This window comes from Callithrix jacchus, chromosome 5 (genome assembly GCF_049354715.1).
Source record: "Callithrix jacchus isolate 240 chromosome 5, calJac240_pri, whole genome shotgun sequence".
NCBI classification, from domain to species: domain Eukaryota; kingdom Metazoa; phylum Chordata; class Mammalia; order Primates; family Cebidae; genus Callithrix; species Callithrix jacchus.
In genome coordinates this window covers 130,916,625-130,943,444 of record NC_133506.1, presented here as the reverse complement: position 1 = coordinate 130,943,444, position 26,820 = coordinate 130,916,625, and the positions used below count along the sequence as shown (strand labels likewise).

The following is a 26,820-nucleotide window of genomic DNA, read 5'->3' as shown; positions in this document are numbered from 1 at the left end:
AAAAAAAAAAAAAAAAAAGTAAAAAAAAAAAAAAATACAAAAAACAAAACAAAACGAAAGAAGCCATTTTATTTGCATGTCCTGGGGTTAGTAGAGGCAATGGACAGTGTAACGTCTCAAAGCGTAGCAAACAACTTAGCAGCCTGGGAATGCTGGCTGATTGAAAGAGGAGACTGTCATCAAACCAAGCCTTTACCATCTTGGCATCATTGCTACAGCAAATCTTTAAGATGGAATAAACCACTTTCCAAGCAATGGCTTTATAAGCTTAGACCAGGAAGGGGTGGCAATTGGTTGGAAGGAGTCTCCGGGGTCCCTTCCTATCTGACTTAGTCCCAAGACCTCAAAGGGAATAGAGGTGTCTCCATGGCAACTGGAATAACTGCTCAGGGGAGCAAAATCAGACATTCACTCAGATCGGGGGCTAAGGGATTATGAGGAATAAAGTCAGAACCTTTCCATGATGTCATTGTTCTGAGGCTGGGCTCCAGTCCTGCACCTGACCCAAGGCAATAGGAAAAGGAAGCTGCAGGTTTCCATGGCCCCAAATAAACACAGCCTGCTCAGGCCATCTGGTGGCCTGGATTCTGGGAGAGGAGGTGGGTAGAAAAGAGAAAGAGACAAGCTGTCCTGGGGTGGAGAGAAGAGCAGCTGGCAAGCTCCTCTTACCTGCTGCTGCCGTGAAATATCCATAATGGGGGCCCTAGGAGAAACAGGCCAGAATGGGCCACCTGTTCCCACCGAAAGATGGGAACTGAAGGCTGAGGCCAGTCTTCCCTTTCCCCTCCTTGGGTCTCTATAGGCTGAGATGGTGCTTCAGGGAGGGGACATTCATGGAAGAAGAGAGGAAAGAGGTCATTTCCAACAGCTGAGGAGCTTGCAGACACCAGCCCTTCTATAGGGCCCTTGAGTTGGGGTACTATTCCTATGTAGGGGGTCCACAGGATTCCCCTTCTTCTCTGGAGTGTCCTGGGTCAGATGGCCTCTTAAAACTCATCATTGGCTGAGCACGGGGGCTCTCGCCTGTGATCTCAGCACTCTGGGAGGCCAAGGGGGGTGGATCACCTGAGGTCAGGAGTTCAAGACCAGTCTGGCTAACATGGTGAAATCTTGTCTCTACCAAAAAGTGCAAAAATTAGCTGGACAGGGTGGCACGTGCCTGTAATACCAGCTACTCAGGAGGCTAAGGCTGGAGAATTGCTTGAACCTGGGAGGCGGAGGTTATACTGAGCTGAGCTAGTGCCACTGCACTCCAGCCTGGGTGACAGAGCAGGACTCTGTCTCAAAAATCAAACAAACTAACAGCCGGGCGCAGTGGCTCACGCCTGTAATCCCAGCACTTTGGGAGGCCGAGGCGGGTGGATCACGAGGTCAAAGATCGACACCATTCCTGGTCAACATGGTGAAACCCCGTCTCTATTAAAAATACGAAAAATTAGCTGGGCATGGTGGCGCACGCCTGTAATCTCAGCTACTCAGGAGGCTGAGGCAGGAGAATTGCCTGAATCCAGGAGGCGGAGGTTGCGGTGAGCCGAGATCGCGCCATTGCACTCCAGCCTGGGTAACAAGAGCGAAACTCCGTCTCAAAAAAAAAAAAAATCAATCAATCAAACAAATAAACAGAAAACCAAACTCATCATTTTATACAGATAGGGATTGTGCAATGAGGCATCGTGGATTGATGAGGCATGGTGGATTGATGAGTTATGGTGGATTGGTCAGGTCTAAGTTGGAATATTTATTTTTTTTTTGGAATATTTATTTTTTTTATTAAAATAATAGAGGCCAGGCGAGGTGGCTCACGCCTGTAATTCCAGCACTTTGGGAGTCTGAGGTGGGCAGATCACAAGGTCAGGAGATCAAGACCATCCTGGCTAACATGGTGAAATCCAGTCTCTACTAAAATGCAAGACATTAGCTGGGTATGGTGGCACACGCCTGTAGTCCTAGCTACTCTGGAGGCTGAGGCATGGGAATTGCAGAGGTTGCAGTGAGCCGAGATCGTGTCACTGCACTCCAGCCTGGTGTCAGAGTGAGACTGTCTCAAAAAAAAAAAAAAAAAAGTCCATATCCTAACCCTTGGTAGCTGTGACTATGACTTTATTTTAAAATTTTATTATTATTTTTTGAGCCAAATTCTTGCTCTGTCACTCAGACTGGAGTGCAGTGGTGTGATCCCAGCTCACTGCAACCATGGCCTCCCCAGCTCAAGTGATCCTCCCACCTCAGCGTCCTGAGTAGCTGGGATTACAGTCATGTGCCAGCTAATTTTTGTATTTTTTTTGTAGAGACAAGGTTTCACCATGTTGCCCAGGCTGGTCTTGAATTCCTGGGCTCAAGCAGTCTGCTTACCTTGCCCTCTCCAAAGTGCTGGGATTATAAGCATGAGCCACTGTGCCTAGCTAAGCTCAAATATTTCAATGTGACCTTGAATTACTAACCTAACCTCTAAGTTTTTGTATCCTCGTCAGTAAAATGGAGATTTTATAGATTTTATAGCTGTCTCATAAAGGTTTTGAGGATAGTAAACACATATAAAACATTTAACACCGTGCTTGGCATGAAGTCAGCAGGTAACAAAAATGAGCTGCTGTTGAGGGATGCAGGTTCCTTAAGGGAACTTTCTTTTTCTTTCACAGACCTGATTACGGTTGTCTTTTTTCCTCTGTAGCCCTGGAGTGGGAAATCCAGTCTGATAAGCTCTGTTCCAAACCCTCTTTCCTTCTTCCCTGACGGGATGGGCAGCGCAGAGCTGCCCTCCTCTCCCTGGAAGGTACTTCCTTCATTGCTTCCCCTTATCTGCCTGGTCCCCTAAAACTGGAGCCACCCCCCAGCTCTCAGCTCAGGATCCCCAGGGAGGGTGGAGGCAGGTCTCTTTGGCTGGGTCCCCTCTCCAAATGGTACAGTGGGTTTGGCCTGGGAGAGGAGAAGGCTGCCAGTTCAGGGGAGGAGAAAATGAGGGAGGAGCCCCTGGGGAGGCAGCAGGGAATATCTGTCCACTGAGCAAGGACAAAGTGGTATCAGGAGGGAAGAGGGAAAGAAATGCGCGGTGGCTCACGCCTATAATCCCAGCACTTTGGGAGGCCGAGGCGGGTGGATCACAAGGACAAGAGATTGAGACCATTCTGGTCAACAAGGTGAAACCCCGTCTCTACTAAAAATACAAAAATTAGCTGGGCATGGTGGCACACGCCTGTAGTCTCAGCTACTCGGGAGGGTGAGGCAGGAGAATTGCTTGAACCCAAGAGGCGGAGGCTGAGGTGAGCCGAGATCACGCCATTGCACTCCAGCCTGGGTAACAAGAGTGAAACTCCGTCTCAAGAAAAAACAAAACAAAACAAAAAGAAATGCATCCACAAGGCAGTTTAGAAGGCTGAGAGAGGCCAGGCATGGTGGCTCACGCCTGTAATCCCAGCACTTTGGGAGCCAATGTGGGAGGATCACTTGAGCATGAGTTCAAGACCAGCCTGGACAATATAGCAAGACCTGGTCTCTGCAAAAAATTTAAAAAAAGAAAGCCATCATGGTGGCGTGCACTTGTAGTCCCAACTACGGGAGAGGCTGAAGGGAGAGGATCACTTCAGTCCAGGAGTTGGAGGCTGCAGTAAGCTACACTTGTGCTATTGCACTCTAGCCTGGGCAACAGAGCAAGACCCTGTCTTAAAAAAAATGCTGAGGGGGAGAAGGGCAGCTGGATACATGCCATGGCTTCATCTCTTGGGTGTGATGGCTCCATGTATTCACCACCAGCTGCTCCCCTCCTGTTGAAGACAGGTTATAACAGGATGGGAAAACCCAACAGCCACTTGCATGCTGCCCTTGTAAAACCCCCATGCTGTTCAGTTGATGTAGTAAGCACAGCAGTTTGGGGCCCAGCGCTGGGCTTGCCACATTACATTTTTTTTTTTTTTGACACAGAGTCTGGCTCTGCCGCCCAGGCTAGAGTGCAGTGGTTGGTCTAAGTTTACTGCAACCTCCATCTCCTGGGTTCAAGCAATTCCTGTACCTCAGCCTCCAGAGTAGATGGGACTACAGGTGTGCACCACCACGCCCGGCTAGTTTTTGTGTTTTTAGTAGAAACGGGGTTTCACCATGTTGGCCAGGCTGGTCTCCAACTCCTGGGCTCAAGTGATCCTCCCGCCTCAGCCCCCCAAATTGCTGGGATTACAGGTGTGAGCCACTGCATCCGGCCCCACACCACACTTATCTCACCTTCTGAGTTTGAGGGAAGTTGTTCCTCATGAGGACAAGGGAAGGAGTTTTGGAGGGAAGCCTGCATTTCTCCCCAGCTCCAGTTGAGTCCTGAATCTACTTCCCCGGGAAGACTTTGGAAGCTTTTCCGCAGACTCAGGTCAGGTGGGCTAGTGGAATTGGGGTCCACAGAGCTGCCTTTCTGTCTGGAGATGGGAGAGTGAAGAAGCCAGCAAGAAACCCCTTAAATATTCAGGAGCACTTTCCTCTCCGATTTTGGGTTACTCAGGCTGCTGGTGCAAGGAGGGGGTGGGTGGGGTTGGCAGTGTGAGGTGAAGGAAGATACCCTAGAGGTGTCCCTTTGATCACCACCCACTGTCCTGCATCTAGGCTTCCAATATCTGAGCTTGGACAGCAATTCTCAAGTTCAGGATGGAAATTACTAAATCTGGAGAGAGCTGGGTAGAGCATGGGAAGTTTGAAAAAACATTATCATTTTGCATTTTTTTTTTAGACCGAGTCTCACTCTGTTGCCCAGGTTGGAGTTTAGCGGTGCGATCTTGGCTCACTGCAACCTCCACCTTCCAGGTTCAAGTGATTATCCTGCCTCAGTCTCCCGAGTAGCTAGGATTACAGGCACCCACCACTATACCCAGCTAATTTTTTGTATTTTTAGTAGAAACGGGGTTTCACCATGTTGGCCAGGATGGTCTTGAACTCCTGACTTTGTGATTTGCCTACCTAGGCCTCCCAAAGTATTGGGATTACAGGTGTGAGGCACCGCCCCGATGTTTTTTGTTTTTTTGTGTTTTTTTTTGACAGAGGCTCGCTCTGTCACCCAGGTTGGACTGCAGTGGTGCCATCTTGGCTCACTGCAACCTCCACTTACCAGGTTCAAGTGATCCTCCCACCTCAGCCTCCCAAGTAGCTAGGATTAAAGAGTACGTCACCATGCCTGACTAATTTTTTTTGTATTTTTAGTAGAGACCAGGTTTCACCATGTTAGCCATGGTCTCAAACTCTTGACCTCATGTGATCTGCCTGCCTCAGTCTCCCAATGTGCTGGGATTACAGGTGTGAGCCACCGCACACGGTCTATCATTTTGCATTGAAAACAGAAGACCCAACAGAGCGACGGCACCTCCAGAACAAGGGGAGGCTGGTGCATTCTGGGTGATGGGTACCTCTCCAGAAGACGAGCCCCTCTATGTACTGAGGAAGAATGGGGGTGGTGAAGCTTTTCATGTATATGGAAGAGAGATGTGGGAATTATCAGCTTGAAAAACACTAGGAGATGGCCCTCTTGTCATTCCTGTGACTGACCTGTGTCATCAATGTGTGGTTCCCCAAGGACAGGTCAGCTTCCCCATCCTTCATGGCCCCTCAGGGTGTCAGTCCGGCCCTGGACTCCCTGCAGTGGCTTCTCATTGCACTGAGGAGGTCTGAGCTCTCCCTGCAGGGCCCTTGGGAGCTGGCCTCCACCCTCTGCTCTGGCTGCTCCCTGGGCCTGCACTGGTCTTCCCCGTTGGTTCCTTCCCAGCCTTCAGGTTTCAGCTTCATCATCACCTCTCCAACAGCGCCCTGACCATCCTCGATTAGCATTTCTCAATCTTTTTTTCCCACGATCGCCCCCTCTTCCCACCTCAAAGAGCCTATTTAGACATTTTCTCCCAATTGCCAATTCCTCCCCCAGGAATTTTAGTAACACTGTATATCTCTTCATGTGCGGTATTTGTATACCTAGATATGATTATGTAAGTCTTTTTTTTTTTTTAGACAGGGTCTTGTTCTGTTGCCCAAGCTGGAGTACAGTGGTGTGATCATAGGTCACTGCAGCTTTGACCTCCCAGACTCATGATCCTCCCACCTCAGCCTCCTGAGCTGCTGGGATTACAAGTGCACACCACCATGCTCTGCTACATTTTTGTAGAGAGAGGGTCTTGCTATGTTGCCCAAGCTGGTCTCAAACTTCTGAGCTCAAGTGATACACTTTGGCCTCCCAAAGAGCTGGGATTACAGGCATGGGCAACTGCACCAGGCCTATTTTTTTTTTTTTTTTAGACAGAGTCTTACTCTGTCACCCAGGCTGGAGTGCAGTGGTGCGATCTCGGCTCACTGCAACCTCTGCCTCCCTGGTTCAAGCAATTCTTCTGCCTCAGCCTCCCAAGTAGCTGGGACTACAGGCACATGCCACCACACCTGGCTAATTTTTTTTTTTTTTTTGGTATTTTTAGTAGAGACAGGATTTCACTGTCTTAGCCAGGATGGTCTTGATCTGCTGACCTCATGATCCACCCACCTCAGCCTCCCAAAGTGCTGGGATTACAGGCGTGAGCCACCACGCTGGGCTGATTTTTTTTTTTAACTTGGTTCACCCTGTTGAGTTCACGTGCTCTAGCTGAGATTGCACTGCCCTCTTGCCCTGATTTTTCCATCATGCTATCTTTTATTTGTATATTTTGGGTGGATCTCCCCACACCAGAATGTAAACTCCAAGGGAAGAGGAGCCCTGCCGAGTCGTTCACCATGTATCCCTAGCTGGTTCACAATAAATATAGAAACTTCTGCCAAGGCCTGCTATTTGGTGCTGTTCTGTCTTGGGGAAGTGAGACCCAGGATGCTACCCTCTCCCGTGACTGGGCGTGATGCAAGGCAGGTGTGTGAGATACACAGAGATGGGCCATTTCTGCTTTTAGAATACTGGTGCATTTTTTATTAAAGAAGAGAATAAAGCATTTGTAAATATATTTCTCTCATGTATACTTCAAAGTGACGCTGGTCTGCCACTACAGAGCTGGGGAGCAAACAGGTTGGAGCTCTTCCCCCCACCCTTCCACACTCCTCTCCCCCAGAAAACAGAGACACATGGAGGGCAGGGAGCTGCCTAGTCCCAAAGACAAAAGTTTCCAAGTTGCATGTATAGAGGGACGCAAAGTCACCACCAGCTCCCATCACAGTGCCGCCCAGAAAGCAGGTGGTGCTTCCAGGAGGTAAGGGATGCTTGGCAAGAAAACCCCTTTACCCATTAGAAATAAATAAGGCATGAAGGTTTCCACTGGGCTCCCACTGCTGAGGCCAGGGCCCCCGCCTTCCGCTGACTCTATGGCTCCTCTGGTTTCTAGGGTCTCAGGAAGGGTGGCAGAAGGAACTAGAAGCCCTGGAGGACTGCTCAGGGCAAGCTGGGGACATGGGTGTCTCTTAGCTGAACCTTGACTCTGACATCTTGAAGCAAAACCCCTGACCCAGCTGGGTCCTCAAAAGCCCCCCACAAAGGTGGGAGGTTAAGAGCAGGCAATATATGGGAGGAAGGGAGGGAGGGAACATGTTCCTTAACCCCATCCCAATTCAACATGATGCAGCATGGGGTGAAAATCCCAGTCCCCAGTGAAGGGGAGGCAGGAGTGGACACTGGAACCACTGGCTGGTAGTGCATATCCAGAACATTCTGGGGGCTGCAGACATGACCTGTGCCAGGGTTGGCCTGTGGGGAGTGTGCAGTGAATGAGACATCATGGTCCCTGAGATGGGGCAAGCACAGAGAGGAGAGGCAGAGGCCAAGCTCAGTTAGTTGGAGGCGGTATGAAGGGATGGGGGCACCCCACTGTCCCGGCCCTTGGAAGGCTTAAAGCCTGGCAGGGATTTCCGGGGCTGGAAGCCGAGGAGGCCGGCTCTGAGGGACACAGTGCACCGCTCTGTGGAGGGGCTCCTTCTCCTCCTCTGAGTAGCTACAGATCTGCAGTGGGCCCAGGGTATCCAGGGAGAAGCCTGTCCTTGGCAGGGCTGGGGCAGGGACACTCTGGGCCCAGCTGAGGCTTCCTGCTCTGCATGACAGGGGACATGTCTGACCTGGTCAGGACCCTGGGGGTGGGACAGCTGGTGCTAAGGAAATATCAGCGCATCAGGGCTGGGGAGAAGCAGTAGGTGGTCCAGGAAGCCCCTGAAACAGCTGGCTCTGGGGTCCCCTTTCAAGTGTTTCCAGTTGTGGCAAGGGGTCAAGGAGACCTTGCATTGCAAATCTCTAAGAAAAAACAAACGTAACCAAAAAATTTTAAAAAGCCAACTGATCCAGACTGGCTTTCAGAAGCCTGCTTGAAGGTGAGGCGCAGGGTCAGGAAGCTGGGGGCCGGGGGAGCTAGGGGATCCCTGGGGGGTGTGGGGACATTTGGCTTTGAACTCTGAGCTGCGCCTTTGGGCTGGCGCGAGGTGGCCAAGGGCTCCTGGGAGGCAGGACAGGTGGGCTTCCTCTGCTCAGCAGGGAGCATGCTGTGCTTCCGGATCAGGGGGCGGCGTGCTGCAGTGGCCGGCCGCTAAAGGGTGCTCTCTGGAGGCTGCACCGCCTAGGCCTGAGGGACCCACAGCCTCCACCCTGAGGGAGGCTGCAGGTCGAGCAAGGATCACTTGCTGCTGTGCGTCTTGACTTTGGTGGCGTTGATGTCAGCCTTGGTCTTCTGGATCCTGGAGAAGATCTCCTTGAAGAGTGCCTTGTACTCGGGCTGGCTCTGCTCCAGCCGCTTGTCCACGGCCTCTACGTGCTGGCTCAGGCTCTTCTCGCCCACCTTGGCCTCCCCCTGGCCCTCTTCACCCCCCCGCAGGTCCCTCCACGAGCTGTCTCGGGAGATGGGACGCGAGGTCTGCACGCCAGCGTGCCGCACCCCAGCCCCGTGCTGCCGGCACTTGCTCAATAGCTCCTCATACTTCTCCAGCAGCGCGTGGTACTGCTCGTCCACCTCCCGCAGGATGGACATGCCCCGCTTGCGCACGCTGTTGGCGTGCAGTGTGAGGTTGCCTGCGTGCCGGCTGGCTGGGTCTTTGGCCACGATGGCGTTGAGTGCGGTGTCGCTGCAGCTCTTGCGCACCACGTGGCCTGGGGAGGCGGCCGGCGAGGAGACGCCGTCCTGGGCACCCGAGTCGTCCCCGCGGCCGGGCTGGGGATCGTCGGCCTCAGGGGCCTGTGTGAGAGGTGCGAGCAGGGCCTCGGCCAGGTGGTCGTCCGGGCCCAGCAGGTAGGTCTTGGCCTGCTTCATCTGCTGCAGCTCCAGCAGCTCGGCCTCCAGCTCCTGCACGCGCAGGCGACAGGCCTCCTTCTCGCACAGTTGACGCTCCAGCTCCGAGTACTCCTGCAGCACCGCTGTGTACTCGCGCTCTGCCCGCTCCTTGCGCTGCCGCTCCTGGCTCACCTGGGAGCGCAGCGCCCCCACCAGGGTTTGCAGCCGCTCGTTCTCCTGCTCCAGGGGTCGCGGGCCCAGCTCCAGGGAGGAACTGTGCAGGCGGAAAGCATCCTTGCACCTGGTGGGGAGCCAAGGAGGGTGGGGGCGGAGGGCGGAGGAGACGCAGTGGTCACGGCCAAGGCCAAGCAGCCCAGCCAGGGTGCGTACATCTCTCTTGTTCTCTGGGCTGAAATACTGTTTGTTCCTCTCCGCGGGCTCTCCACTCTCCTCCACCCTTCTCCCCCTGCTCTCTGCCCCCAGAGGCTGACCACCACGGACCGCCTCTGCCAGGTCGCCTCCTTCTTTCCTGAGCTTGGTCCATGGGAGGGGAGGCACCGGCTAGAGGTCTGAGGGGGAAACAGAGGCCGTGGGGTGTATTCTCCCTGGGCTCTCCATGCTTAATGGTGGCCAGGCAACCCTCTCCATGCTGCCTAGGTGTTGGTAACCTCCCTTCTCCCTTGCTCTTTGAGGCCTAGGACTTGTAGCAGGTCCTCTCTGCTGCAACCCTAGGGCGCTCAGTGGTTTCCCTACACCCTGCCCATACCTCTTCTTCATTTAACTTCTCCATTACTCTGTGTAAGGGACTGTTTCCTGCCAGGACCCTTACTGATACACCCACTACATATGTTTTTTTTTTTTGTTTTTGTTTTTGTTTTTTTTTGAGACAGAGTTTCGCTCTTGTTACCCAGGCTGGAGTGCAATGGCGCAATCTCGGCTCACCGCAACCTCCGCCCCCTGGGTTCAGGCAATTCTCCTGCCTCAGCCTCCTGAGTAGCTGGGATTACAGGCACGTGCCACCATGCCCAGCTAATTTTTTGTAATTTTTAGTAGAGACGGGCTTTCACCATGTTGACCAGGATGGTCTCGATCTCTTGACCTCGTGATCCACCCGCCTCGGCCTCCCAAAGTGCTGGGATTACTTCCGTTAAGTGATGGCCTGGATGATGCACCAACTCTCATTTCCCCTGTTGCCTGCAGCCTCCCCTTCCTCCCCTGGCTGGCAATCCCACAGACACGAAGCAGCACTCTCACCTACCGGGGGCTGGTGCACAGCTCCTTGAGGCAGGGAAAGGTATGGATGGTACGCCTGCGTTCCCGCTTCTCCCGGAGCACTCGCAGCTGCTCCAGGCCCCTCAGTTGCTCCACCTGGGCCTGCAGCTCTTCCACCTGAGCCTGGAGGCACTCAATGGTCTCTGTCAGCCTGGGGATGAGGAGGTGGACACATATACGAGGGACTTTAAGGGGATGGGGTCAGTGCATCTCACTGCAGCCCTGGCTCCCTGAAGATGGAGGGATGCAGGTAGGGGACAGACAGGTACCCTTGAGCTGCTGTCTGAGGGAGGGTGGGGAATTCTCTGCCCAAGGACCCACCCTTCTTTTATACCTACCAGGCGAGCTGATCGCATCTCCTCTGTGCCACCTCAGTTCTTTGTCACTCCTCTATCACTAATTGTCCTGCACTGCCATAAAATATTTACATGCCGGCTGGGCGGGGTGGCTCACACCTGTAATCCCAGCACTTTGGGAGGCCAAGGTGGGCTGATCACCTGAGATTGGGAGTTCGAGACCAGCCTGACCAACATGGAGAAACCCCGTGTGTACTAAAAATACAAAATTGGCCTAGTGTAGCGGCGCATGCCTGTAATCCCAGCTACTCGGGAGGGTGAGGCAGGAGAATTGCTTGAACCTGGGAGGTTTACGTGAACTGAGATCATTCCATTGCACTCCGACCTGGGCAACAAGAACAAAACTCCATCTCAAAAAAAAAAAAAAAAAAAAAAAAATTGACATGCCTGCCTTCTCTTCCAGGCTGTGAGCTCTTACAGTGTGGGACGATGTTTTTGTTTCCCCATTGTTGCATCCCCAGTGTCTAAAACAGAGCCTGCTGCATAGCTGGTGCTTAAAGCAAGGTTGTGCCCTAAATGTAAAATCACACAAAATCGACAAGGGCAAGTTGATTTCCATCCCAGGTTCCTTGGGAGAAGTGCATGAGTCACACCCACCAGCCCATAGGCCCACGTGTACACCCAGCCCTGGGCTCTCCCTCGCCCGGCCCCCAACCCTCAGCCGGGCCCTCACCCGTGGATCTTCTGCTGGGCAGCCTTACTCTCCAGCACCAGCTTGTGGTTGGTCAGCTCCAGGTCCCGGGCTGTCAGGTCCAGCTGCTCATAGACTTTGGCATGCTGCTCGTTCACGTGCCGCAGCGTGTCCAGCTGCTTGGTTAGGTACTGGGGGTGGGAGGACATTGAGTAATCTTTTAGGATTGAGCAGGGGCAAATGTCTCTGCCTAGACGCTCCTCCTACTTCTTTTTTTGTCTTTTTTCTTTTCTTTTTTTTTTTTTTGAGACAGAGTCTTGCTCCGATGCCCAGGCTGGAGTGCAGTGGCACGATCTCGGCTCACTGCAACCTCTGCCTCCCAGGTTCAAGTGATTTTCATGCCTTAGCCTCCTGAGTAGCTGGAACTATAGGTGTCTGCCACCATGGCTGGCCAATTTTTGTATTTTCAGTAGAGACAGGGTTTCACCATATTGGCTAGGTTGGTATTGAACTGCTGATCTCCAGTGATCCCCTGCCTCTGCCTCCCAAAGTGCTGGGATTACAGGCATAAGCCACCACACTGGCCTCTTTTTTTTTTTTTTTAACTTTTAAATTTCTTTTATAGGTTGTGAGCGGTGGCTCATACCTGTAATCCTGGCACTTTGGAAAGTGGGGGCGGGTGGATCACAACGTCAGGAGATCTAGACCATCTTGGCCAACATGGTGAAACGCTGTCTCCACAAAATACAAAAATTAGCTGGGCGTGGTGGCAGGTACATGTAATCCCAGCTACTTGGGAGGCTAAGGCAGGAGAATTGCTTGAACCCGGGAGGCAGAAGTTGCAGTGAGCTGAGATCGTGCCACTGCACTCCAGCCTCAGTGACACAGGGAGACTCCATCTCAAAAAAAAAAATTTATTTTATTTATTTATTTTTAAGACAGGGTCTCCCTCTGTTGCCTAGGCTGGAGTGCAGTGGCACAATCACGGCTCACTGTAGCCTCAGCCTCCAGGCTCAAACCTCTCACCTCAGCCTCTTGAGTAAATGGGACCACAGGTGCATGCCACCATGCCCAGCTAATTTTTGTATTTTTTGTACAGACAAGGTTTCGCTACGTTGCCTGGGCTCAAGTAATTCACCCACCTAGGCCTCCCAAAGTGCGGGGATTACAAGCATGAGCCATCACGACTGACCCCTCCTCCCCCTTTTAAGGACAAGTTTGCTTTGATGTGTCTGTCTTCAGCTGTGTGGGGCTAAAAAATGGCAGTTCAGGCTGGGTATGGTGGCTCCTGCCTGTAAGCCTAGCGCTTTGGGAGGCTGAGGCAGGAGGATCACTTGAGCTCAGTGTGGGCAACATGGTAAGACCTGGTCTCTATTAAAAAAACAACAAAAAACGCCGGGCACAGTGGCTCGCACCTGTAATCCCAGCACTTTGGGAGGCTGAGGTGGGTGGATCCCTAGGTCAGGAGTTCAAGATGAGCCTGACCAACATGATGAAACCTCGTCTCTACTAAAAATACAAAAATTAGCTGGGCGTGGTGGCGTGCACCTGTAATCCCAGCTACTCAGGAGGCTGAGGCAGGAGAATCGCTTGAATTGGGGAGGTGGAGGTTGCAGCGAGCCAAGATTGCACCACTGCACGCCAGCCTGGGCAAAGCAGCAAGACTCCATCACAAAACATAACAAAACTAAACAAAACACAGTAGGGCACGGTAGGGCTGCCTGGGATACCTATGTTATCCTTGTATAGGACAGCATGGTTGTGAACTGTATCAGGCTATTGGGCCACGGCTGTGTCTGATAAGCAGGCACTTTATTCCTTTTTTTGAGACAGAATCTTGCTCTGTCACCAGGCGCCAGGCTGGAGTTCAGTGGCGTAATCTCAGCTCACTGCAATCTCTGCCTCCTGGGTTCAAGCAATTCTCCTGCCTCGGCCTCTCAAGTAGCTGGGACTACAGCTGGGAGCCACCATGCCCAGCTAATTTTTGTAATTTTTTTTTTTTTTTGAGACAGAGTTTCGCTCTTGCTACCCAGGCTGGAGTGCAATGGTGAGATCTTGGCTCACCCCAACCTCCGCCTCCTGGGTTCAGGCAATTCTCCTGCCTCAGCCCCCTGAGTACCTGGGATTACAGGCACGCGCCACCATGCCCAGCTAATTTTTTGTATTTTTAGTAGAGACGGGGTTTCACCATGTTGACCAGGATGGTCTCGATCTATTGACCTCGTGATCCACCCGCCTCGGCCTCCCAAAGTGCTGGGATTACAGGCTTGAGCCACCGTGCCCGGCCAATTTTTGTATTTTTTAGTAGAGATGGGGTTTCACCATGTTGGCCAGGATGGTCTCAATCTCTTGACCTCGTGACCTTGGCCTCCCAAAGGGCACTTTATTCTAAGTTGCATAAAGGCACGCACAGGCCAAGGGGCTCCTGAGGGGTATAGACAAGCACAGGCAGGGCCCTCACCTCGATCTCCTGCACCTGTTCCTCATTGGTGGAGTACATCTGCTGCAGGGATCCCTCCAGCTCCTTATTCCTCTCCAGCAGAGTCTTCCCCAGCTCCGCAGCTAGGTGCAAGTCTAGGACAGGAGAAACACGAGCATGAGAACAAAGAAGAGGACCCCCATCCATGTTACAAGCATCTTCTCTAGGTGACCCCAACGTAACCAAGACACTGGTAGCCTCCCAGCCTGGGAGGAGAGGTAAGACAGGAGCTAAGCCTTTGCACTGATTGTTATTTCTGCCTGGAATGTTCTTTCCTGACACCGCCAGAACTTGCTCCCCCTTCTCCTTCAATTCTGTGCCTGTCACCTTCTTAGATCTTTCCCCAAACACTTGATTCAAAGTCACACTGTTCCCTGCCCTGCATTCTCTCCCCCGTTTCATTTTTCTCCTTAGCACTTAGCACCATCTAATTTCCCAAGCAAGTTACTCCTTTATCTTCTTCATCTCCCCAACCAGCTGTGAGCTCATGGGGCAGTTTTTTTTTTTTTTTTTGCAACAGCTGTTGCATTTTTTTTTTTTTTTTAAGAGATGATGCCCATGCTGGAGTGCAGTAGGTATTCACAGGTGTGATCATCTATGCTGCAGCCTTGAGCTCCTGGGCTCAATCAATCCTCCTCCCTCAGCCTCCTAGGGCAACATAGTGAGACTTCATCTCTATTTAAAAAAAAAAAAAAAGGTGGTGCAATAGGGCTGCCTGGGATAGGATCCCTTGAGCCCAGTTCAAGGCTGTAGCGCATATGATCTCGCCTGGGAATAGGTGTGGAACTATAATACTGGTTGCTGGGACTGCAGGGGTAGTACAAAATTTTTAAGAACTTTTTGGGCCAGGCACGGTGGCTCACCCCTATAATCCCAGCACTTTGGGAGGCCAAGGTGGGTGGATCATGAGGCCAAGAGATCGAGACCATCCTGGTCAACATGGTGAAACCCTGTCTCTACTAATAATACACAAATTAGCTGGGCATGGTGGCACGTGCCTGTAGTCCCAGCTACTCAGGAGGCTGAGGCAGGAGAATTGCTTGAACCCAAGAGGTGGAGGTTGCGGTGAGCTGAGATCATGCCATTGCACTCCAGCCTGGGTAATAAGAGCGAAACTCCGTCTCAAAAAAAAAAAAAAAAAAAAAAGAACGTTTTGTAGAGACAGGGACTTGTTATATTGCCCAGGCTAGTCTCAAACTCCTGGTCTCAAGTGCCCCGCCTACCTTGGTCTCTCAAAATGCTGGTATTACAAGTGTGAGCCACAGCATGTGGTGGAGCAGGGATTTTTATCTGTTTTGCTCATGAATATCCCCAGGTCCCAGGACAGTATCTAGCAGAGTCAGTGCATAATTTGTCTTTTTGGAAGAATGAGTGAGTGATTGACAAGAGCATGGATGGACATATGGGTAAGGTGCCATGGGGTGATAGGCAAGGGAGAGCTTCACTCTCCCTGGGAGGCTCAGGCAAACGAGCAGCTTCCGAGTTGGACTTCGAAGGGTGAATAGGAGGCTGGGTGCAGTGGCTCATGCCTGTAATCCCAGAACTTTGGGAGCGAAAGGTGGGAGGATCACTTGAAGTCAGGAGTTCGAGACCAGCCCAACCAACATGGTGAAACTCCATCTCTACTAAAAATATAAAAATTAGCCAGGCGTGGTGGCACAAGCCTGTAATGCCAGCTACTCAGGAGGCTGAGGCAGGAGAGTTGCCTGAACCCGGGAGGTGGAGGTTGGGGTGAGCTGAGCCTCCATTGCACTCCAGCCTGGGTAAGAAGAGCAAAACTCCGTCTCAAAAAAAAAAAAAAAGAAGGGGGTGAATAGGAGCTTGCTGAGAGGCAGAGAGAGCAGAAGGGCTTGCTGAATATTAAAACTGGAAGAGGATTCAGAACTCTTTGGCCCAACTTGTTGATTTTATGGATAACAAGCAGGACAGCAGGGTGACTTAGCCATGGTCACCCATCTGGCTTATGTCCATGCTGGGGGGAGAATCCAGGTGTTTTCCTTCTGGTTGGGTACCATTTGACCCGAGTGACATGTGCCCCTCTCTCAAACCTTCTCCTTTCCCTGGGCAGCAGAACCGTCCTCTTCCCCCAGCAGCCCTGGTGCTTGTAACCTGTAGAACCTTCCCTCCCCGACCCCAGTCCAAGGGAAATGAGCACATGTCAGAAAGGCTGGGAGGGAATTGTTCTGTTTTTACCGGGTTGTTGTGGAGGATGGGTGGGTAGAGAGGAGTTAGAAGGAAATGGCAGATACTAAAATCCCTAAAAATTCTCTTGTGGGTCTGAGTTGTGTGATGGTACCTAGATATTTTGGAGTGGATACAATCCTCCCAACACACATATGTATATTACATATATTTATTATATTTTGTTTCTTTTTTGCTTTTTTTAAGATGGAGCCTTGCTTTGTCGCCCAGGCTGGAGAGCAGTGGGTCAATCTCAGCTCTCTGCAACCTCTGCCTCTCAGGTTCAAGCCATTCTCCTGCCTCAGCCTCCCAAGTAGGTGGGATTACAGGCAACCACCACCATGTCCAGCTAATCTTTGTATTTTTAATAGAGATGGAGTTTCACCATGTTGGTCAGGCTGATCTCAAACTCCTGACCTCAAGCAACCCAACCACCTCGGCCTCCCAAAGCGCTGGGATTACAGGCATGAGAAGCTGTGCTTGCACTGTTTTTTGTTTCTAAAGAGGCAGGGTGATAAAAATATTAGAAAATTGATTGTGGTGATGGTTGCACAACTCTGTGAATATAATAAAAACCATTAAATTGCACACTTTGAATGAGCGAATTGTGTGTTAATTAAATCTCAATAAAGCTGTTAAGGAAAAAAAAAAGATTTAGGCAGCTTAATCCAGAGACAAAGGTGGGAGAGGGAGGTTTTTAAAGAGTTTGTTAGAGCAGGCTCAGGCTGAGTTCACAAGGTTGTTTTCTTTTAAAAATATCTTTAACATTTTTCATAAGGCATAATTGATATAAAAAAAATCAAATGGTACAGAAAGTTTAAAAACTAGTGATTTAGGTGAGGCGAAATGGCTAATGCCTGTAATCCCAGCACTTTGGGAGGCCAAGGCGGCTGGATCACTTGAAATCAGGAGTTCGAGATCAGCCTTACCAACATGGTGAAACTCCGTTTCTACTAAAAACATAAAAATTAGCCAGGCATGGTAGTGTGTGCCTGTGGTCCCAGACACTCAAGAGGCTGAGGCAGGAGGATCACTTGATCCTGGGAGACAGAGGTTGCAGTGAACCAAGATTGTGCCACTGCACTCCAGCCTGGGCGACAGAGAGAGACCCTGTCTCAAAAAATCCCCAATAACCTCCCCCCATCAAAAAAAACAAAAACAAAAACCACAAACAACAACAACAACAACAACAAAAGACTGATTTAAAAATTATAGGCCAGGCCAGGCATGGTGGCTCATGCCTGTAATCCCAGCACTTCAGGAGGCTGAGGTGGGAGGACTGTTTTAGCAAAGGAGTTCGAGACCAGCCTGGGCAATATAATGAGACCATGTCTTTACAAAAAATAAGAAAATTAGTTGGGTGTGGTGGTACACACTTGTTGTCCCAGCTATTTGGTGAGCTGTGATCGTGCCACTGCACTCCAACTTGGGTGACGAACAGAGCGAGACCTTGTCTCTCAAAAAGAAAAAAAAAAAAGCAAACTGTAGACTGGGCACAGTGGTTCATACCCTATAATTCCAGTGCTTTGAGAGGCTGAGATGGGAGGATGCTTGAGGCCAAAAGTTAGACTAGCCTGGGAAACAGCAAGACCCCATCTCTCTCTCTCTCTTTTTTTTTTTTTTCTGAGACAGTCTTGCTATGTCTCTAGGCTGGAGAGAAGTGGCCCAATCTCAGCTCACTGCAACCTCCGCCCCCTGGGTTCAAGCGATTCTCCTGCCTCAGCCTCCAGGCGTGCGCTACCATGCCCAGCAAATTTTTGTATTTTTAGTAGAGAAGGGGTTTTGCCATGTTGACCAGAATGGTTTCGATCTCTTGACCTCATGCTCCACTGCCTCAGCCTCCAAAGTGCTGGGATTACAGGCATGAGCCACCATACCTGCCCGAGACTCATCTCTACAAAAAAACTGTAAAAATTAGCCAGGCATGGTGGGGCGTGTTTGTGGTTGCAGCGACTAGGAAGGTTGACGTGAGAGGATTGCTTGAGTCCAGGAGTTTCAAATTAGAGTAATCTATGATTGCACCACTGCATTCCAGCGAGACAAAGCAAGACCCTATCTCTTAAAAAAAGAAAGAAACTAACTAACTTTGTTGTACAAAACATTTTGTGCAAATCACCCAGCAGTTCCTTAGGACACAGAATTCCTTGAACAAAGGGTAGGCCTAGGTACCTGGAACAAAAGGTAGGTCTAGAAACAGAATTCCTGAGACAAAAGGTAGTCCTTCTTGAGGCATCCTGTCAAGACTGTCCAGGAAAGCACTGGTCTGTTTCACTTTATGAGGCTGCTTCTTAAAACAGCTCTCAATCTAGGCTGACCATGTAAATCAGATCAAGATGTGTAAAGGCAACTCTACCGGGGCCAATATGATGTGGTTCAGGGATCCAGCTCTCTACTGCTTTCTCTTTTTAGACATAATGATAGTTCTAGGGTCCCTGGAGGATGGATGGGCTCTATACTCCCTAACAGAAAGCTTCCTAGATACGACGGTTTCAGCTGAGCCCTTGCTGTGCGTTGGACAGTGGCCTGAGAAGGAATGGTGGGGGAGCCCAAGGGATGTCTTTGAAAAGAAACCTAGACCTGAGGTGTAAGTTTTCCTTTGGGACGAGTGAGCGGGGCAAGCAGTGACTCTCGGTGGGCAGCTGAGGGCAGAGCCTTGGGCCTACAGTACTTGCAGAACTGGCTTTGCCTTATGAGAGGCAGAGGGCCCTGACCAGCCACCGAACCTGGACAAGAAAGCTGAGTTGCTTGACAGGAACAAATCTGGAGTCTGCTCCTGTGCACAGAGGTGAGGTTTTGAAACAGCCAAAGTGGAGCCTCCAGGGCTGGGTTTTAGCCAAAGGAGGGCCCTGTGTCCTGATGTCTTCTGGAGAAGGAGTGCAAAGCTCCTATCCTAGAGCAAGGCTGCAGCCACTTAACCGGGGAAAACAAAAGCAGCTTTCCCAAACACCTACCTCAGCCATTTAAAACAACAACAACAAAGAAACCAAATCATAAATCATAGATAAGAAACTTTAGCCTCGAGCAATTAACTTTCTGATGAGGATGCCAAGAAAAACTAAGTATCTAACGCCTGGCGGCTGTGGCTCACACCTGTAATCCCAGGACTCTGGGAGGTTAAGGCAGGCGTTTCACAAGATCAGGAGTTTGAGACCAGCCTGGCCAACATGGGGAAACCTCGTCTCTACTAAAAATACAAAAATTAGCCCGGCATGGTGGTGCGCGTCTGTAGTCCCAGCTATTCAGGAGGCCGAGGCAGGGGAATTGCTTGAACCCAAGAGGCGGAGGTTGCAGTGAGCCAAGATTGCACCATTGTCCTCCAGCCCAGGTGACAAGAGCAAGACTCCATCTTAAAACAAAACCAAAAAACCAAAAACTAGTTATGTAACATAAACCTAGTAAGGGAATGAGGATATATGCTGTATGAATTTGTTAACTGTAAATTGGGCAAAAGTCTGTAGGCATATACAAAGCGTGAAGTCTGATATAAAGATCGTTGAACTGGGCAATATAGTGAGACCCCTGTCTCTACAAAAAAAATAAATTAGCTGGGCTGCTGGTGCACACCTGTAATCCCAGCTACTCAGGAGGCTGAAACAGGAGAGTTACTTGAAGCCGGGAGGTGGAGGTTGCAGTTGGCCAGGATTGTGCTACTGCACTCCAGCCTGGACAATGGAACAACTCTATCTCAAAAAAAAAAAAAAAAAAATTAAACTATAGCCCTGTGCTATGTTACGTGTGTGGCATAACTCAGGACTCAGGAGCTGGGCAAGATTGCCTTCAGTTTGTGATGAGAGAGTCATGCTATCTTCCTGTTTTCCATAGTGGGGCTGAAATTCAGCTCATCCCTGAATGGTTTCCACTAGTTGAGATATACATGAAAAAGATCAAAGGGCTACCCTTCTAAATGTTTCCTCCCTTGGAAACTGCTACATGGTCTGCAAAGAGGCCATTGCTACTTGATTCCACTTCCTGCCGTGGGTGTGTCAGAGGACACGCTCTATGTGGGTGGCCTGCATGGAGTCCCTGCAGCTTAACTAGAGTGCAAAGCCACCCAATCAGAGGTAAGGGAAGAAAGGCCAAGTGCAGTGCAACGTCTTGCCTCCACTTCCAGGTGAGTGTCTGGGCTGTGTCTATATTTCTAATGCTGGCAGGTCAGGGTGGTATACCACCCTATGCACCAGAGACATCAAAGATTGCCCTTTGAAGGCAGTGAATCGACTTGGGCCAGCTAGTGATTCAGGGATGGGCAGAAAGAGAAACAATGGAAGTTGTTGGGGGTGGAGAGGCAGGTCTCAGATCATTTTAGGGAAACTGGATCACAGTGCAAGCTAAGCTGCTCAAAGCTCACAGGGAAGAGTCTAGAAGTTGTAGAGCAGGGTACTGAGTGGAGCCAAGTGCTAGGCAGAGGACACCAGCTAGCTGAGGGCTGGTGCTTGCTCCAGGCTCAGAGGAAAGAGGTCTGGGAACAGGAGAATGTGGAAGCTGGCTAGGCAGGAAATGGACTCGGAGTAACAGCCTGTCACAGCTAGATGAATGGGACACACTGGACCAAACTGGGGAAGGTGCTAAGTCTGGGCTATGGGTTTGAACTATGCAGGTCAAAATTAAAAAAAAAAAAAAACATTAAGTCTGGGCTGGCACTTCCCCTGCCTGGACCCTAGGGTTTTCTGGAGACTCCTTCAGGAGGATTTAGTGGTTTTACATGAAGCAATACCCCAGAGGCCTAAGAAGGAATGTTTGGGGAGCTCAGAGCCTGTCTTTGAAAAGAAACCTAGAGGCGCCAGGTGCGGTGGCTCACGCCTGTAATCCCAGCACTTTGGGAGGCCAAGGTGGGTGGATAACCTGAGGTCGGGAGTTCAAGACCAACCTGACCAACATGGAGAAACCTTGTCTCTATTAAAATAAATAAATAAATAAAATAAAAAGAAAAGAAACCTAGAAGGCCAGGTGCAGTGGCTCATGCCTGTAATCCCAGCACTTTGGGAGGCTGAGGCAGGAGGATCACCTGAGGTTGGGAGTTTGAGACCAGCCTAACCAACATGGAGAAACCCCATCTCTACTAAAAATACAAAATTAGCCGGGTATGGTGGCTCATGCCTGTAATCCCAGCTACTTGGGAGCCTGAGGCAGGAGAATAGCTTTCACCCAAGAGGCAGAGGTTGCAGTGAGCTATCATGCCATTGCACTCCAACCTGGGCAACAAGAGTGAAACTCCATCTCAAAAAAAAAAAAAGGAAAAAGAAACCTAGAAATCCCACTGTCCCTCACTGGCTGGGGCACCATAGATTTCAGAGCAGAGAGGTGGCAAAGGGACAGGGGATATGTACAGGGAGGATGAAGGTAAGGATGTGGGCCCCACGTAGTAGACATGAGTACCACCTGGCAGGGCTGTGGGGTCCTATTCTCAGCTCCAGGGCATGACCGTCAGCCACTCTGGGTCCACAGAATCAGGGTCAGGTCACCTTTGGGGTAACTGGGGTGGAGGCAGGACCCCCTCCTGTTGCCAGGTCAGAGCTCTCCTGAGGCCGAGGATTCAAGGTCACCAAGGCAGGCAGGGAACATGGGTGCCAAGGACTTCAAATCTGTGACTCAGCAGCCGCCTCTCAGCCTGGAAAGAGGAACTCACAGGGCCTGCTGTGCCTGGTCCAAGGTGAAGGAGGGAGGCAGGCTGAGAGACGGAGTGCCAGTGCTTAATAATTCATGGCTTTTTCTATTTTCACAGGTGCTCGTGGCAGTGAGCAGAGGGAACAGTGAGAATTTAGGACCTTGCTTGTCCCCACGGCCGCCTTCCACCAGGACAGAGCACCAAAGTCAAACAGGATCTCTTCAGTCAAGCTTCTGGAAAGTGGAATCAGGGCCTGTCCTTGGGGCAGGAGGAAACAGACGGGAGGGGAGACCAGGTGGCTGGCTGAGAAAGCCGTTTCTGGGCCACTCACAGGCAACCAGGGAGCAGCTGTGTGGTAGAGAATTTGGGGGTTGGGAGATGCAATAGGCCTCTGACACCCAATATGGCTGGCCTTTGGCCCTGGTTCCGTCCCACCAGCCAGCTCTCCATGCCTGGCCCCTGGGGCACAGAGCAGGCCGGGCCCATGGGAATGCCTCAGTACCTGTGTCTGATGCTTCCTTCAGCCCCTCACTCCTTACTTTCCAGCCTTCTCGCCATCTCTCCATGACTTGGTTACAAGCATCCCTTCCTCCAAATGCCTCCTTCCCTCCCTCTCCTGGGGGGGAGTCTCCAGCTCAAAAGGGCCTTGGCATAAACCTTTCTGAGTCTCTGCTGTCCCTGTCGCTGGGCCTACAGCTGCAGAACCCCTCACACTCTGACACCATTGTGAGTTTGATCCTATTTCTGTCTCCTCTAATGGAATGTGGAGTCCTCTGAGGGCTGAGACTGTGTCCTCAGGCTCAGCATAGCACCTGGCCCACAGCAAACAAACAACCAGCTTTTGCTGGGAAGCTCCAGTTCCTTCTGAGACTGTCTCATTTCTGCTTTCCCTCCTGGTTCCTGGCCTTTGGCTGCCAGGCCAGGCCGACAGCTGCAGACCAGCAGGGCCAGAGAAGCAGGGGTCTGCAGGGCCCATCCCTCCCCCAGCAAAGGTGGAGTCTCAGATACCTTTCTTTCTCAAGAAGCTGCACATCTCTGCACATCTCCCACCCCTACGCCCTGGCTCCTTTTCCATATATGAGCCAGGAACAGTGCCAAAGGCTTCATTAGGGGTGCAGGAATTAAGTGAGACAGCAACAATATTAGCATCAGCCTCCCTGAAAACCGTCTTCTCAAGAACTCAGCTTCCAATCTTTCCTTCCAAGCCTGCCTCTTCCAGGAAGCCCTCACCACTGCCCATAATACTGTGCCACCCACCAGGTGCAGTGGCTCATGCTTGTAATCCCAGCACTTTGGGAGGCGAAGGCAAGCAGATCATTTGAGGTCAGGAGTTCGAGACCAGCCTGGTCAACATGGTGAAACCCTGTCTCTACTAAAAATACAAAAATTAGCCAGGCATGGTGACACATCCCTGTAGTCCAAGCTACTCAGGAGACTGAAGCAGGAGAATCGCTTGAACCCAGGAGGTGGAGGTTGCAGTGAGCCGAGATTGTACCATTACATTCCAGCCTGGGTGACAGAGCAAGACTCTGTCTCAAAACAAAAACAAAAACAAAAACAAAAATACTGTGCCACCTGCAGTTAGTTACAAGCCTGCCTCCTTCACCTGCAGGGTATACTTTCAGGGTCAGGGCTGTGACTATTCCCAGCTCCCAGGATGGTGCCTGGTACTTACGGGGAGCCTAATAGGTGTTCTGGAAAAATATAGTGCCCAGGATGGGAGCAGGCGTTGTCACAATGTGTGTGTGTGTGTGTGTGTGTGTGTGTGTGTGTGTTTGAGGGGGGCTGTATCTCATTCCAGGCAAAGGAGGCTGAGGCTAGAGTCCAGGGCACAGACCATGACAGGGTCTAGCCCAGCATCCCCAGTCCCACCCTGGTCCTCCTGAGGCTATGATTAACCCTGGTCCTGAGCACAAGGATAGAGCCTCATCTGCCAGCCAAGCTTGGCCCTGTGGGGAAGTAGGTCAGTGGCTGCAGGATCTGGGTAGCTGCTGCACATGAGGGCAAAGCCAGCCCTCTGGGGCCTTGTGGATGGAGACCAGGCTGTGGGCATACCACAGTAGGCCACAATGGCACAGACTGCAGCAGACCTGTGTCCACAACCCCCTAGCTTGCTGGAGACTGTGGGAAGGTCACTTCTCCCTGGACACATTTCTTCCCCACTTCCAGCTCTCACCATCCAAGAACGAGGCATCTTGGGGGAGGAGAGGGTAGTAACTCCACTCCAGCAGGCCTCCTCCTCCTTCCTGTCCCAACAGCCCCACCCCCACTCCCAATGATGTCACTTCAGCCACCTCATCACCAGCTTCTAACCCCCTTGCAGTCGCCCATTAGGCCCTCAGATGGCAGCTGTGGGCAGCGGAGGTGGATCCCTCTTTACTCTGTCCCTCATCTGGAACACTGGCCGGAATTCCCGAACCTTGACTCCCTCCAAACCAGGAGCCATTTGCAAGGGGACCGGGCAGGGGAGGGCTAGGCGACTCCTGACTCTCGAAGGCAGATGGAAGACTCGACTTTCTGCTTCTTCACCGGCAAGGACCCGGCACCACTTCTCCCTGAGTAGGAAGCAAGTTAGGGAAACTTTCCGGGAGTCTTAGAGCTTATAAATCCTGGCAGGGACTGGTGCTGCTGGCTTTGTCGTGAGATAACTTCCCTCTACACGCGCGCCACCCTCCCAGCAAAACATGACGAAGGAGCCACCTCCCGGCCTCCAAAGACTCCGAGCCAGTGCTCAGGCCCGTTAACAATACCAGGGGCGGCTGGGCAGTTGCTGCCTCCAGGACGGGGTGGGCGAGCTGGATGACGGATGCCCTGTCGTCTGGGAAAATAGGAAGAGTGCCCCCTGCCCCCGACTTTTGCAGGTCTCCACCCGTCCGGTCCGCGTCTTCTCGGGCAGCGCCCCCTCTCTCCACGTCCGGGTTCTCCAGACGCGTCGCTCCTCCAAGTCGGGCGCGCCGGGTCCAGCCCAGCCCCTCCCGGGGTGATAGCGCCCAACAATGGAGAAGCGGACAGGGGTCACCGGGCGCTCCCCGCCTTCCTGCCCCCGGAACCCCCGCACTCACCCTGCTCCAGATCCTGCTGGTCGTACCAGGGCTCCTCTTCCTCTGCGGAGAAGTCTTCCATCCCAGCGGCTCTCCGCATGGCCCGGCAGGCGGCTGGCGGGTGCTGCGGCGGCGCGGCTCAGGGCCGGGTCGTACGGCCCGGGACAATGCGGCGGAGGCGGGCCGGGCCTCCCGCGTAGGGGACTCGGGCTACAGCGCCCGCGCCGCGCCCCCTCGCCATCGGCCTCCAGCCGGGCGCCCACGCAGGGCCTGGCCGGTTGCCGCGGTCCGGCCCGGCTGGGAGCTGAGCCGGGGGCGCCGGGCGGGCGGCGGCGACACAAAGGGTGGAGGGGCGGGGACAGCTGGTGGGACGGTGGCAGGGAGGATCCGGGCCCGCAGGCGGGTATGGGGCGTTAGGAGCGCGCGGGTGCCGCGGGGGGCGCCCCCTGCCCGGCTTGAGTCCGCGCTGCCCCTGGCCCGCCGGGCGACACCCGGAGCCGCCGCTGCATCTCGGTGGAGCCCGCCTGCAGCTTGAGGAGCCCCGCTCCGCGGGGTGGGGCCGGCCGCCGCCAACCAATCAGGAGGCGTATGCAAAGATGGAGGCGGGGCCGAGGGCGGGACCCTCTTGTGTCCCGGTCTGGGAATTGCAAGATCAACCCTTTCGTCCTCCCGCCACTACCGATTCAGTTTACGTCTCTTGTCTGAAATTATGTTATTTTAGAAGTTGTCGTCTCCTAGATCTCTTGGGAGCAAGAATATTGTCTTTTTTTCACAGCTGGCTACTCAGCTCCTAGAGCAGGCTGCTCACCAGTCGGATGTGGTGCCTCACTCTTGTAATCCCAGCTCTTTGGGAGGCCGAGGTGGGTAGATTGCCCGAGGTCAGGAGTTTGAGACCAGCGGGGCCAACACGGCGAAACCCCGTCTCCACTAAAAATACAAAAGTTAGCCGGGCATGGTGGCGCATGCCTGTATTCCCTGGTACTCGGGAGGCTGAGGCAGGAGAATGGCTTGAACCCGAGAGGAGGAGGTTGCAGTAAGCCAAGATCACGCCATTGCACTCCAGCCTGGGGGACAGAGGGAGACTCCGTTTTCCAAACAAAAACAAACAACAGGCTGGTCATTGGTACATTGCATCGTCGTTCTTTGAATGAATAAAAATTTACAGTTGCCTTTGGGAACTTGAGTGTTTAAGTGCCTTTGACTGGAAACTACAGGCCTACAGTGGCAAAGTTTGAGGGTATTTTACCTGCATTCAAGGTTCTGTTTTCTTTTCCTTGGGACCCATATCCTATATCCAATTATATCCATTAAAACCATACATATTTGCATCTGTCCAAGCATTCTTTCCTTAGAGTAGTTTTAGTTTTCAGACTCAAGCATTCATGTAACTCATTTTTTTTTTTTTTTTTTTTTTTGAGACGGAGTTTCGCTCTTGTTACTCAGGCTGGAGTGCAATGGCGCAATCTTGGCTCACCGCAACCTCCGCCTCCTGGGTTCAGGCAATTCTCCTGCCTCAGCCTCCTGAGTAGCTGGGATTACAGGCACGGTCCACCATGCCCAGCTAATTTTTTGTATTTTTAGTAGAGACGGGGTTTCACCATGTTGACCAGGATGATCTCGATCTGTTGACCTCGTGATCCACCCGCCTCGGCCTTCCAAAGTGCTGGGATTACAGGCTTGAGCCACTGCGCCTGGCCTCATGTAACTCATTTTATTGGGACCCATAATGTGCTGGTGCTGTTGAGAATCTCGGAATAATGTTGTAATATATCCAACAAACAACCTGTATCCAGAATATAGAAAGAGCATCTACATAGTCATACCCATCCCAGTAGAAAAGTGGGTAAAAGATTTCATCAGGCAATTCACCAAAGAGGATATACAAATAATCCAATAAACATGCAACAAGGTAATCAACTTCTTTAGCCATTAGAAAAATGCAAATTAAAACCACAATGAGGTACCACTAACCAATCACCAGAGAGGTTTTAGGGAAAAAAAAAAAAAAAAGGCTGGCCACAATGGCTCACACCTGTAATCCCAGCACTTGGGGAGGCTGAGGCAGGTGGATCACGAGGT

The 26,820-nt window shown here is 51.8% G+C and overlaps 1 protein-coding gene across 2 annotated transcripts; it reads right to left on the bottom strand.

Moving 5' to 3' along the window:
- Nucleotides 1-6,874: 6,874 nt before the first annotated feature.
- CDR2L (cerebellar degeneration related protein 2 like) lies at nucleotides 6,875-25,253 on the bottom strand. 2 transcript variants are annotated; one of them, XM_002748717.4, is made up of 5 exons: nucleotides 24,763-25,253; nucleotides 13,897-14,009; nucleotides 11,478-11,626; nucleotides 10,435-10,599; nucleotides 6,875-9,477 (listed from the first exon to the last, which is right to left on the bottom strand). In XM_002748717.4, the coding sequence occupies exons 1-5, from the start codon at nucleotides 24,839-24,841 to the stop codon at nucleotides 8,586-8,588; spliced, it is 1,398 nt and encodes a 465-aa protein (XP_002748763.2). In that variant the 5' UTR covers nucleotides 24,842-25,253; the 3' UTR covers nucleotides 6,875-8,585. The 2 variants fall into 2 exon arrangements, with proteins under 2 accessions (XP_002748763.2, XP_008995975.2); XM_008997727.5 differs by lacking the exon at nucleotides 24,763-25,253 and adding an exon at nucleotides 21,475-24,671.
- Between the last annotated feature and the right edge of the window lie 1,567 nt (nucleotides 25,254-26,820).